The sequence below is a fragment of the Photinus pyralis genome, unplaced genomic scaffold (assembly GCF_008802855.1).
Source record: "Photinus pyralis isolate 1611_PpyrPB1 unplaced genomic scaffold, Ppyr1.3 Ppyr1.4_LG1, whole genome shotgun sequence".
Taxonomy (NCBI): domain Eukaryota; kingdom Metazoa; phylum Arthropoda; class Insecta; order Coleoptera; family Lampyridae; genus Photinus; species Photinus pyralis.
The window spans coordinates 58,109,662-58,124,054 of NW_022170249.1; the positions used below are offsets into that span (position 1 = coordinate 58,109,662).

The 14,393-nt window shown below is 36.6% G+C and overlaps 1 protein-coding gene across 2 annotated transcripts; it reads right to left on the reverse strand.

The window, feature by feature from the left end:
* Positions 1-1,659: 1,659 nt before the first annotated feature.
* LOC116158834 (transcription factor Adf-1-like) lies at positions 1,660-3,507 on the reverse strand. Of its 2 annotated transcripts, XM_031471682.1 has the most exons (6): positions 3,018-3,507; positions 2,723-2,975; positions 2,532-2,672; positions 2,328-2,475; positions 2,056-2,273; positions 1,660-2,004 (listed from the first exon to the last, which is right to left on the reverse strand). In XM_031471682.1, the coding sequence occupies exons 2-6, from the start codon at positions 2,733-2,735 to the stop codon at positions 1,793-1,795; spliced, it is 732 nt and encodes a 243-aa protein (XP_031327542.1). In that variant the 5' UTR covers positions 2,736-2,975; positions 3,018-3,507; the 3' UTR covers positions 1,660-1,792. The 2 variants fall into 2 exon arrangements, with proteins under 2 accessions (XP_031327542.1, XP_031327541.1); XM_031471681.1 differs by having other exon boundaries at positions 2,723-3,507.
* Between the last annotated feature and the right edge of the window lie 10,886 nt (positions 3,508-14,393).

Genomic DNA, 14,393 nt, shown 5'->3' on the forward strand with positions numbered 1-14,393 from the left:
CTAAAACGCTTAGCCCAGTCTTAAGAAGTTCATAACATTTAAAAGAAGCTGCGCTAAAACTAATAAGTAGTAAGTTGATTTCAATGGGAAACATAACCTTGAAATTTATTTCAATTTCAGCTAGTGCGTACGGCTTAAGGTGGATTTATAAACTTGACGTTCGCAGTTAACGTTGCCGTTGCCGTTTAGTTACCGTTGGAAGTTGGCAGTTCGTTTCGAATTGACATTTATAAAACTACGTTCGTGACGTTGTTGAGTTATTTGACCTCTTCATTCTAACTACTCAGTATGAAATAACTATTATAGTACATAACCTTAAAAGTATTTCGTTTATCATTTCATATAAATATTCACTTTTCTACCTTTAAAAATGGACGAGTATGATGTGTTGTTGGGTTTATCTGGCGTTTTATTACGCAGCAGCGAAAATAATACAAAGACGACCGCGGCGATTTAAAACTCGTCCAATTAACAGAGACCGTAAATTAACTGGAAATTACCGATACTACCAAAAATTGAAAAATTTGGATTCTCCTCAATTTTTCAAATACACTAGGATGAGCCTACCAATTTTTCAAAAACTGTTAGACATGATTAAATTGGACCTCCAAAAACAAAGAAGACGTGATACCATTTCTCCCGAAGAGAGATTAGTTATAACATTGCAGTAGGTGTTTTCATTATTTAATGTTGTTCTATTGTCTAAATCTTCAGATATTTATCTCAAGGCACAAATATGCAAGTGCTTGCATGGACATTTCATATAGGCTTACCTAACAACAGTGCATCAAATAATCCTTGAAGCATGCAACATTATTTGGGAGCGGCTGAGCCCACTGTACCTAAAATCCCCTTCTAGTGAAGCCGAATGGGAAAACATTGCAGATGGTTTCCTTCAGCATTGGAATTTTCCTAACTGTATAGGTGCCATTGATGGCAAGCACATCAATATTCAGGCACCTGCTCGCAGTGGGAGCTTATTTTATAATTATAAACATAATTTTAGTGTAGTGTTATTAGCAGTATGCGATAGTAAGTATCGCTTTACATTTGTTGACATTGGGGCATACGGCTCCCAAAGCGATGGTGGCGTTTTAAAGAATAGTGTATTTGGCAAATGTTTGGAAGAATCTACATTAAAAATTCCTAAACCGACAAGTTTACCCAGTAGTGAGGTTGTTTTGCCTTATTTTTTGGTAGGAGATGAAGCATTCCCTTTGAAGGAATACATAATGCGACCTTATCCGGGGCGCAACTTAAATGACCAGCAAAAGATTTTTAATTATCGTTTGTCCAGGGCGAGGCAGACGATAGAAAATACTTTTGGGATTTTGGTTGCAAGATGGCGATTGCTCAAAACCACAATAAATGCCAAAGTAGAAAATGTGGATAACATTGTTAAATGCATAGTCGTTTTGCACAATTACTGCCAAACAGAAATGTCCACAAGTACAGATTTATATTGTCCTCCGGGGTTTGTAGACTCGAGCGATTGTCCCAATGGAACCTGGAGAGAAGATGCACCCCTTCAATCTGTGGGAAGAACAGGTGCAAATATTGCCCGTAAAACAACTTACCAAAATAGGGACAATTTAGCTAATTACTTAGTGTCTAAAAATGGCGAAGTTCCATGGCAATATGACATGATCAAACAATCGATGTTACTTAAGTAATTTATTGTTAGTTATTTAATTTTTTTTTTACTTTTTGTACTACATCTAATATTATAAATTCTTAATCTTAAGCTTAAACTATGTTTTATACTATTCTACCTATTTACACCAATAATAAATTAATCTAAATCCTCTAAAATTTTTAACATTTTTTTTCGTTTTTCTTTGGCCTCTTCGGGAGGCATCTCCATTAAACGAGTAAAAACATACTCTGTAAAGGTCCGGTTTTGTTCAGGTGGTGGTGCAGCTGCCTTCGCCTGAAGAGTACTAGCAATTTGTTTCGCTGTATTTATCACCTCATCGAATTCCAGGCTTCGTTTCGATTTACTGCCTGCTTTAAATAACTTTTACATTAATTACAAAGAACACTGCAGAACATCACCTTTTTGGCTTTGTCGAGTTTCAGATGCATGGCTCGAGGTCCCACTAGCTTCTGCTCCTCTTTCCGGAGTAATGGTTTGTTCCATAATCTCCTCAATGTCGCCCTCCGATTGCGGTGATAAAATTGTCTCGATCCCGGACCACCCTGACGATCGGGACGATGTTCGGGATGAAGAGGGAGATCCGTCATGGACCACTGCGACTGTTGCAGTATGCGTTCTGAAAAAATTGATGGCTGTAGTACATTTCAAATTCAAGAGAGTTAGAAATTACTTTCTGGGCCGGGTACATTTACTGTAAAACGACATCTTTTCAGAGTACACCCAATTGGTGTCGCCTCCTCCTGAGCCAGATGGTTTTAATCTTTTCTCTCGGGTAAACCGGTCTCGTACGTTCTTCCACAGCTTCATACAATCTTCCACTAAAAGAAACGTCAAAATGAGTTCCTAAATTACAAAACATATGGTATATACGAACCACTGCATCTGGTTATTTCTGAAATCTCCTTCCATGCATCTTCCTTTTTTTTTGCGTTTTTGTACTCTTTGTGGGAGAGATCATACAAAAATTCATAATTTTGAATTAATTCAATTAGAAGACCTGTAACGTCGGTTTGGTCTGAAATTGTCGAAATTATGCATATGTGATTAATAAAATGGACACCTTACCTGCGTCTCCCATTGGAATTAATTAAATAAATAATTAAATAAACAATCAAACTTCTCTATTTATATATACATGATAAATGACAATACTGAATACACTGTAGTGTAGTTCTTGTACACCGTTATAAAGTAGGTCAGAACGGGTTAGAGAATGTCAATTTTTGGAAGCATCTTATTGGCTGGATGTTGAACGGCGAACGACGAACTTAAAAGATGGTCATGTCTTGAACGGCAGGAACGTTATCCGAAACTGCAACTGCAGCGGCAACGATGTTTATAAATAGCGCCATATAGTTACTTTAGGTTAACATTAAACGACGAACGGCAACTGAACTGCAACTGCGAACGTCAAGTTTATAAATCCACCTTTACACCTATTTTGAGAATTGGGTTGCTTTTCATTTGCAAATTGATTTATCATATTAATTCCATTACATATAAGAATGATAACAAGTTTGTTTGGATATCTACTTCTCGTTGGCTGTCGATTACGAGGAGAGCAGCAAGAGGTCCGATGATTGCTTCGTGCAAATCTACAATTTGGTGTATGCAGTGTCGTTTGATTATTATGGTCTTACTACACGGAAGTAACTGATGTCGGAAATTTTCATCATAGATAGGTATGAGCATAGATATCGACAAGAAGACCGTTTTCATATGCGTACACCTCCTTTTCGGAAACTGTCATCTTCAGAGAAATATACTTGCTTGTAGATATATAATTTATGGAATAATGTATACAGTTTAATGTTAACAATGGCAGAAATAATAATAATTACAAAACATATAGTGTCGTTACCTACTCTTCATCCGTTTAGTGTTGTGTTTTTTGACTGCGTTAATTTACATGCGAAACCATTTGTTGGCATTCCTGGCATCGAGTGTGGAAGTAGGTAAACTTCAATTTCCTATACTTTCAATTAGCTCTCTGTTTTTTGCCATAAACCGTAAGTTTACCATCGGTAAACATGTATAAGTGTCATAACCGCACTAAACGAAAACTTGTAAGTGAAACTTACAATTCTTGATTAGGGTAAAAATTGTTTTATTGATCCGCTTCACCCCTTATTAAGGTTGAAGTGATTTTCAGTGATATAAAATAGGCGATCCGCTTCACCCCAAAGGATCAGGAACAAAGTTTGAAAAAAAAATACTTACTGATAACCGGTGATATCAGTTTTGCATAGACTAAAGAACGACACTTCACCCAAGCTATATAATTTTTTTGAGAATTTTAGATTTGAACTGAATGTCCAAAATGCATATAAACCAATTATTTTGATCCGCTTCACCCCATTTTACTTTCTATTCATTTAATATTTGAATAAAAAGTACACGTATCAAATTATCCTACGCCAAATCGGCTCGCGCCAAATCGTCTCGCGCCAAACAGGCCTGCGCCTAAATGGCCACGCCAAAACGACGGCGGCAAAACGGCCGCGCCAAAATGTCCTATACCGATTTCTGCTTGCCGTACTGCCAAGGTTGCTTCAGCTAAGGTAAGATTGCTTTGTAGCTATAGCCTCTCACTAAGTCGTGTGTCTAGAATACCAACTACAATTCTATCCCTGATAACTCGTCCCTCAAAGTTCCGTAACTGCAGTGTTCTGCTAGGCTATGTAAAGGCTCACCTGCTTTCTGTGTTCTTGTGTTAAATTTGAATCTTTCAAATATAAACGTTCTTCTGTGGTACAAAGTAATCTTCAAATCGAGCCAAGACGGTCTCAAAGTTTTGTTGATCTTCCGAAAGTTTGAACTGAATTAAAATTTCTTCGGCTTCCGGTCCCATCAAATATCATACTATATCAGCATATCGACCTATTCTTTGTCTGATTTGTTACCAAAACCACTGACAGACATGTATCTCTCCAACCTTTTCCTCCAGTGCGACCATCCTGCGGATTGCGCGAAGGTAAATTCTGCGGGAGACGCCACTGTCGCAACACTCGGCGCCGCCGTCGACGGAACTATAGCCACTTGCCGACTTTCCTCCATTTTGTCCACCACTTCCAAATCTTCTTTTTGGCGAGAATTCTTTACTCGTGAAAGTAACAATCGCAATTATTACCTCCAAAAACCGCTGCCACCATGTAGTATCACGTCCCAAAAGTCGCAACCTCTCTGGAAAGGCGATACCAAGTATTCTGAATAAAGCTAGTTCCACATCGAACGTAAGCGTAATCAGAACCATAATCATAAAGTTCAAATGCCTGAAATATATGTCCTTTGCTACATGGAGTTACGCTTATGATTACGGTTATTGGGTGACCTTCATCACACATAACTTGTAAAATTGAGTTCAAATTTTTCAACTTTGTGTTTCTGATTATGTAAAAAAGCTTATAGCGCATGCTCGCATTCGTCAGCTGATTGTTTATAACCTAAATCTATTTTATGTTTTCAATTTCAAGGTGCCACTTTTACTCAAAATAAACCGCTATTTAGTCTAAATAATTTGCTTATTGCTTGTTTAGTGTATAATATAAAAGAGTATGTCTGCGTCTGCCCTTGAGACAATAGATGTGGAATTTAAGGGTCGCACCCACCATCGTCTTTTCTTAACTCCATTACCCAGAGTTGTTTTATTTCGATTACGAGTGTACAATAGCAATGTTAAGCAAAACGCATAATCATCGTTTGATGTGCAACCGCCTTAAAAGTCGCTGCTTTGGTTATACAAGCATTTATTCCACCTCCGCTAACTTCGTAGTAGTCACAGAGTTGTATATAAGTAAAAATACAACTCTGTGGTAGTAGTAGTCATACATGCATATTACATTGCCTAACCTACTTACATGTACTCCCGTCACAATTACTTTCCATTGTGGCTTTAGTAATGTTGACGATGAACTTCGTACAGATGTTGCAAATGTCTTTTCGAGGATAACCAAAGGAAATGTTAAATTCCTCAAACACCTTACTAAAAATTCCATAGGACACCTTAGTGTTGGGATATTTTTCATTTAAATGATCATGCAATTTAGTTATTGATAGATTAGGGTCATGATATTTTCTATGACGGCTATCAGATCTAGTGTAGTGGGATTCGCGAGCTGGAAGTTCTGTAATAAATTTGAGAGCTTCTTCTGGAGTTCTATTTGGCCTGGATGCGTGATGGCCTCGGTAGTCTGTTGGCTGAGCTCCAGGTCTAACTTTCGTTTCTAATCTAGATTTGAAAATCCCATGAATGGAAAAAAATGCCTTTTAACATAACACAATTTTCTTAGCATCGGATTTGACTTCATAGCAAAAGGTTGTACGCATTCGTGGATTTTCGTTATTACGTATGCGAGATCGGGACTTTTCTACTTTGTGGACACAACCTTGTAAGTAAACTGTTTGCTCAGCATGTGTAGATAGGCTACGATATCTTTCAAAGACTTCTCTTTGCTCCAATATACTAAGTTTATTGGCACATTTACACCTACAGTTGCCAATTCCGCGACATTCTTTTCGGCAAAAAGCCTCTTTTTTTAGGTGTCTTTTTCATTGTTGTGGATTACTAAGCCTTTTCTTACCTTTGACAGTGCCAGGTACATCCTCCGAATTGTTATGCAGGGTAGCTGCGGTTGTGTTTGGAAAACCTGCGCAGCCCCTGGATGTGCTCGGCTCAGAACCACCGGGTACAAGAAACTTTTTTAAGACACCTTTTGATTTTTGATGCATTGCCTCTATCATCTTCGTTAGGATCACACTCACTTCCTGAAGTTCTTTCTTCAGATGAAGAACTTGTCGCTGAAAATAAAAGACTTTATAGCCTAACGTGGTATGATGTCATAACCGGCAAATTAATAGGTTTCCCAAACCTACTCAGTTTTCGTTCAGTTTGACGATTATTACCGTTAAACTTGTCGATAAGATAATGTGATTATATACTTACCAGAACCAGACATTCTTCTATTATGCTACTAGAAAGATCTATAAACACAAATTGCCGCGGTTGCTGAGAATAAACAAAGCTTCACAACAGATTATAAACAGGAGTCAAGAAGTGGTTAAGGGGGGATTAACACCAAAATGTGAGGTTAATATAAATTCAAATTTCAAATGTACAAATTTCAAAATATTTTTACTTTTTTCGTAAAAGATAATTCGTAACACCTTCATCTGAGACAACTACGTGATGAGATACATATTTCGCATTAATACAAAAGAAAAAAAAATATTACGTAACCTTTAAAGGTACACCACTAAATAAATATCAAATAGTGTAGCAAACTATTAGTGTCTTGTCACAAGTAGTACCCTGAAGAATGATGTAGTATTTTGGTTTCGGATGAAACTTACTTATTTTTCAAGTTTTGTACATTTTAGTGCCTGATCGCTAAAATGTGAGTTGCCGCCATCAAATTCCACATGTTTTTCCTGTAATTTAATTTGTGGATTTCGTGTAAGATGGCGCTGTTAGCGTGTAGTTAAAGTCTGTATACAGTATGGACGTTTAGGTAACGCAGTGACCTATTAACGAAGAATAGCAACCTGTAATATACTTACATCAATTTATCACATGGATATTATCGCCAAAGGCTGACCTTGTTCTTAGAGATAAAGGTGGTGTTTTGTTTGTTATCATAATTAGATACGTCCTACATTATGCTACAAACAGGATTGTAATTTATTCCACAGATCATTTATTCTTCTTGGTTGCTCTGTCAAATTTTCAGGTATACAATACATCACCTGTTACTGGCTTTGTGTTTGGATTTATTTTGGGATTCTTATCAATACACTTGATTTATAGTGTGTATAATCAATGTCAATACTTATATACATAATATATTGGTCAACTTTTAATGCTCTGGTTTTATCAAGGTCCTTGGGTTTTATAGAAATATTTTATCATTAATGACCCTCGCGATCGTTTATAATTTCGTATTGCTGTCCGTCTGTCTGTCCCTGTGCACGATAACTTTGTGTAGAAACGTCCGATCGCTTTGAAAATAGACACACATGTTCTTCAGGATATAAGAAAGGTCCCTATTGTTTCGGCTATGTAGACTAACGGGCCAAAAAGTTACAACCCAAAAACTGCCCAAACCTACAAAAAAGGGTTCTGTTATAATTCTTGTTACAAAGAACATATGAATATCCGGTTTTCTGTGTTAGTAGATGAATTTTTAAAAAATTGCGCATGTGCAACCCAACTTTTGTATTTGAGCAATCCCATTTTTTTTATTTGTTATATTTAAATGAAATGTTGTATGTATATGCACCTCCCACCTCGTATAAAAGTAAAAGTAATGCTAATTCAAAAATTTGTTTTACAAGCTATGCTGATCTGGTGGAACCAGAGACTTGTTATAACTAGACCGCGCGTAACGTAGATTGTACTATAAACGCCTGTTGTCAAGATAGGATAGGCAACCAACTGTTCATCGCGGGGCAGACGTGTACGTTCTGCGGCTTGCTTTAGCCATGTTTATTGTAAATTTTAGTAGCAAAAAAAGATAACATATAGCTGTTAACTGTTTTAATCGAATTTATTGGTATTTTATTTGAACTAAATTGTTATATAACTGCCTTACTCTAGTCCTAATTTGATTTATATGTGTATTTTGGTGGTGAACACGTATCGGAAAATATACTCTTAAAACTAAAGATGTAAGTAGTAAGATATGATTATTTAGCGGATTTTGATTCAATATATGCCTATCCAAAAACCCAAATGGGCTGTAACTATTATTTATTTTTCTTAGACTGCTGATAACCATTTTGTTTACAACGCGGTGTGGTGTGGATTGAATGAAAAACCTGAACACATTTTCAGCAATTTGGCAAATTTTTAATGAATCGCTTGATACGTGCAACAATCCTCCACGATTTTTTCTAGTTAAAAGCTTTGAATGACTCTCTGATGCGAATATCGCATCTGCACATATGGAACATTTAACAGACTTGGCTATTTTTCTTGTAACAAAACCTGAAATATACTTAGTACCAGTAAGTACTTAGTTACGTCTATACCTAATAGGCAAATAGGTATTGCCGTTGTCTTGCTGGTAAAGGATGTCGAATAATAAGTTCTACATTATTTTAAGTGAATGGGAATGTCGAAAACGCTCGGTATTGCATTATTGTTTAACACCTTCGAAGGTACCTTTCTAAAATCGGCTTCATTCCCCGCAAATGCACTATGGTGGGAGTAAATTTTTCTCTTCGAGTGGCTCTGATGCATTGGCCCTTTAAACTTTTATCCGTTGAAAATCAGCATATTATTTAAAAATTTATCGACAGAGTACATGTTGATAGGCACAAGCTAACCTAAGTTTATTGGTTTATTCTCAACAGAAATTTATCTGTTCACTAATTCGAGCTAATCACGAGAATGATTAATGAACGGAACATCTAAAATAACAGCTTATTTCCATTATATTGCATATCATCTCAGCGATTTTTGCCCCGCGGTGCATTGTGTGTTGCATACTGTGTCGACAACACCTTAGATACGTTACGCGCAGTCTAGTTATAGCAAGTCTCTGGGTGGAACAGAATCAATCCCTGCGTTGTAAAAAAGATGCATGTGCGAAGATCTCGAGAATCGTTCGGTATTCAGTTGTATCGGATTTTTTGGTCTAATATTGAGGCTAGAGTGGGGCTCTGATATGTACCACAATAGCGATAATCGGATCTCATAAAACACTTATGTTTTTACCTCTTAATAATGCCACAGATAAAATCTCAATCCCCTAAGAACTTGATTAAGGGTGGTGAATGGGGGTGGGGCTGGAAACAAGTTTTTAATTAAAAAAAGGGACATTTTTTAAATTGCAACCAGTACTTGCACGACGCAGATAAAATGTGTCGCTTTGGACATAGATTTTTTAATCTATGTCTTGGAGCTACACCCCCGAACGGTACCAAATTTGCGTTTCTAGTTACATTTTCTTCTTATGAACACAACAAGTAAGACTCTCTGGGATTTTGGATGTATTCTTTCTAATTTTGTATTTCCAAAGATGCACCCTTAAACGGGCGTGTGAAAAGTCTGGTCCCCCCAAAATTTTATATTTGGAACTGCAATTGCGGACAGTTTCTTCGTGTGACTTTAAAAAAAATTATGCGCACTTCATCGTTGAAATAACCTAAACATATTGCACCAAATGTTCGTCTTACAAAAAAGTGGTGCGCATAGCGAATATCGGCAGAGGGCAGTTCTAGCGCATTTTCCAATACATGTTGGAAGGCGCTATTATTGCCACTTTCTCCGTCGGTCCACTCGAAGCTGCATCTACTCTTACAGTTTTCAAGATATTTAGTTCGTTCTGTTTGCATTCGGTAGCTTAGGGTATAGTAACAACCAAGAACCAAGAAAATTTACACCAATTGCTTGCTACTGCGCCTGACCAGCGGCTGGTAAAGTTAAAACCAGTTATGTAGGTATTATTACATATTCATCATCCTTTATATCTCTTTTCTTGTTAGAAACAATACCTACTAACCTGGTACCTACATTTAAAACATAATATGCGCATGGTCTGCGCGTACAGAAGACAGCTGTTGATTTATTAAGATATTCGCATGCATTATTACCAATGGACACACAACTAGTAGAATCGTTACCAAGAATATGTTTTCCGCTTGGCGACATATCGCATATATGGTAAAAACCAGATGTGCGCATACGCATAGTGCGCAATGTGCCAACTTTATAGTCATTTCTTTGAAATTAGTAAAGAAAAACAAGGCACATAGTAAAAATTAAATGTGTCATGCGGAAGCTGAGCGATATCATCTTTCTTAATCGGCTATTTTTTGAAATATTAACCACATGTGCTTCTAGTAAAGGCAAACTTATCGCAGCATTTACCTATACTACCGGCATATCTGCACATGCGTGATTCTACCCAAAAGCTTTTCTGCTCTTCCTTTTAGGTATGTCTAAACATATATGTACCAAATTTGGTTCCAATCGGTTCAGTCGTTTACCTGAAAATGAGAATACCGACAGACAGACAGATAGAGATAATCCAGATTTCGTTTGATTCGGCTTCGTGGTGCTTCAAAACGTGTATTTTTTATTATTTATGCTTCTCAGGTATAAATATTGAGAAAGGTACCTACACCATATGCTGACCAATATACAGGGTGATTCCTATAGTACCTGCCACCGTTTGGGAGCGTATAGGGGGTGCCTAGGGGAGTATTTTGATATAGGACACTTGGGGTCGGAAATCTAAAATAAGGGCGCCAGAACCAAATTTATCTTCTGGAATTTCACGCCTGTATGTAGGCAACCCAACCGACCGACGTTTCGCGCGGAGCGATGCAGAGCGAGTTAGCGCGAGGAAGCGACATGGGGGGGAAGGAGGGAAAACGACAGTCAAAAGCAATAACGTTTACAAGTGTTCAACGTGGCCACCGTTGTTCTCAATGCACTTCCTACATCTAGCCAACTATTATTATACTATTGCCATAGTGTTTATTCACTTGATACGCGTCGTTGCAGACGGGATTTCGTGGGTTTAAACAAAATTCTGATCAAGTGTCAGCCGCCTGAGATCGCTCCGTGTGCACCGCCGGCCGGTTGGGTTGCCTACCTACAGGCGCGAAATTCCAGAAGGTAAATTTGGCTCTGGCACCCTTATTTTTGATTTCCGACCCCAAGTGTCCTATATCAAAATACTCCCCTACGCACCACCTACACGCTCCCAAACGGTGGCAGGTACTATAGGAATCACCCTGTATATTATAAGTCTTAAATCAAATGTCATTTATAGCGCAACGGATGTTGTATTGAGAACCGCTGACTCCGTACGGCTGGTTTTGAGAAACTTTCACTCGTAGGGAACGGATTTTTACATTGCATTTCAGGTGCATATTATTAAATACAACTATCCGTCGCGTTATAAATGACGTTTCATTTACGATTTAATAATTTATGTTACATTGCTGCGCATATGGACTATAGTTTACTGACGATATGTACTATATCTTGTCATAGAGTAGTATACTTTAAGTTGTGCTGCGTAAGGCGGACGTGAGATTACAAATTGTGCTGCGTAAAACTGGCTACGTAAATACTTGTACACGTGCTGCCATCCAGTGATGTATAACTTCATTTATTGGGTAACAAAAAAACCTTAAGTCAATTGAGTGGGCTACTTTTTGGCACTTAGTACTTCTTTCACTGAAACGACTGTCGACTGCGAGTGATATTATGTAGTTTTCAAGCAGAAAGCTACTTCTTGCCACAAATCTGCTCTCACCAGTCGAAAGTACGGGCAATTTTACATGGATGGCAGCACCTAACTCAATTTCGGCAAAATTGAACTTAGCCACTTTTTGCATTGACCCCTATTCTATCAGAATCTATGGGGGTTACAAATGTTTGGATTGAGTTATTTAAATGGAAAGCTTGTAACTAACCATGTGTGTTCTCACTGGTGTAGTAGGTTATGTCCGTATTATCAAGGAAAACCAGCAAGAAATTATTCTACATTAATATGGATAGAATGCATTATACCATAATTATTACACCAGTCGATAGGATTTGCTCAGATACAAACGAACTTAATATTAATATGTTTAGTACACCATTTTCGGAGAGAACTGAAACGGAAATTGTATTGTTAATTTATTAGTGATTTTTATAATTTTAAAATATAAAACATCGTTATATTATTTTATTTTGATTTCATTTTTTTCATTCTTTTCTCGTTTTATTCGCTTTTTTACGGTTTTTTTGTTTTAATTTCGTTTTTATTCGTTTTAATTTCCTTTTTATTTCTTTCTTATTTCATTTTTATTTTGTTTCATTTTTTTCATTCTTATTCGTTTTTATCCTGTTTTTATTCCGTTTTTTTTTTTGTTTTTATTACGTTTTTATTCCGTTTTTTCGTTTTTATTTCGGTTTTTTTTTCGATTTTTTTTCGCTTTTTTTTTCTGTTTTTTCGATTTTAATTCGTTTTTATTTCATTTTTATTTCGTTTTTATTCATTTTTATTTATTTATTTTGCAATCGTAATCACAAAGGCTACTCTTTACTAACAGCAACAAAAGGTATGAAATTCAAAGTTACATCGAACCATGAAAGTTGCGTAATTCCTCTAAGCATATTGGAGTATTCAATTTCGGTAGTAACATTGTGGCCAAATTTTGCTCACAAATTATTGACATTAAAAAATACCCGTGAAAACAAAATTATCCGCTATTATTAACTCATTTATTTACCTGAGCTAGCTGGAAGTAAAACAGTATAATTCAGGTAAGTTCCGAAATAGTTAACACCGATGCCGATGCCGAGAAACGAAGAATATACACTGTGAACCATCGGTAATTTGTAACCGTCCGTTACACTTTCAACTGTAAATAGGCCGTTTCACACGATGGATCGAAGCAATACCTGCAATGGTGTGCACGCTATGGTGTACCAAACACCATATCCACAGACCGAGGAGCTCAATTCGAAAGTGCAATATTGAAAGCCCTTACCAACATTCTTGGCGTTCATCATATCAAGAGCAAAATTCCAGGACTCTAGCACAAAACGCAAACAATAGCAATTTTTTTTTAATTTAAAAACTCGATCTACAATTACAAGAGTTATTTACATAAAAGTCCGGAAAATGATACATTACTGGCGAGGAAATATTAAAGCGCGAGGTCCTTTTGGGGCCGAGTACTTTAATTTCCGAGTAAGGTAATGTCATTTTACTGACAAGTTCTGTATTAAATTTTACCCGAAATCGTATTTTAATATAAAATTTCAATTTTCATATAGAACTTTTGATTAACGTCAATCTGTCAGTGATGACATAAGTCAGTTAGCAATGTCACAAATGCGGCCGGGAAAGTGACAGTGCGGCCAGTAAAGTGACAAGCGGCAGGAAACGTAGTCTGCTCTGCCTCTGTCATGAAAACTACAATTTCCTGACAGAAAGTAGGCAAGAAAATGAAAGTTTCAGGACGATTTTGGGTAAATTCATTTGCTTGTATGTTTTATAAAATCAGTTTCGATACAAGCCAATTTTTTTATATCAATTTTTTCGTAAACCCCACATTATTAAAATCTTTCTTATAGGAACTTTGTACACTGCATTTAACATCAAAAGATTATGCATTTTTATAATTATACTTTGACAAAGCAAGTTCGTGTAGCGCCTGAGGTTTTTTAGTTAGATCGTCGTTAATTCGGAGTTTAGATCCTGATCTGGAAAATAACATGGAAACCAAGTTTGATGCAATTAAGAAAAACGTTAATCGCTACTGTATATGATTATCGTCTGATATACCAATTTATGTAACATTGGAATATTATTGCGTCCTGAATTTAGTTAATAACTAATAAAATCAAAAGCTTAATTACATTTAATGATAATCTGATGTTATGTACTAACAATTCAATAGAAACGGTTGGCATTATTGCTTTATACCGATACTAAATTAAGGGATCCATTTAGACGGAACTAATTTTAACGGGAGAAGTATTTTGCAACTCCAATAATTTCGAAAACAATAATTAATGTCAGCAAGTTGAATTAATTAGATCTCTATTGCATGCTTAATTTGTTCAGTTGGCTAATTGTATATGACGGATCTTAATTTTCAGTATCTCTTTGTCTCCTTACGTTTAACGTTCATCCTATAAGACCTATTTACCTAACTAAGTTGTTCAGACTTGTTTTTTCAAGGTGAATTAAAGCTTGTTCGTGGTCTCACATACCCCCATATATGT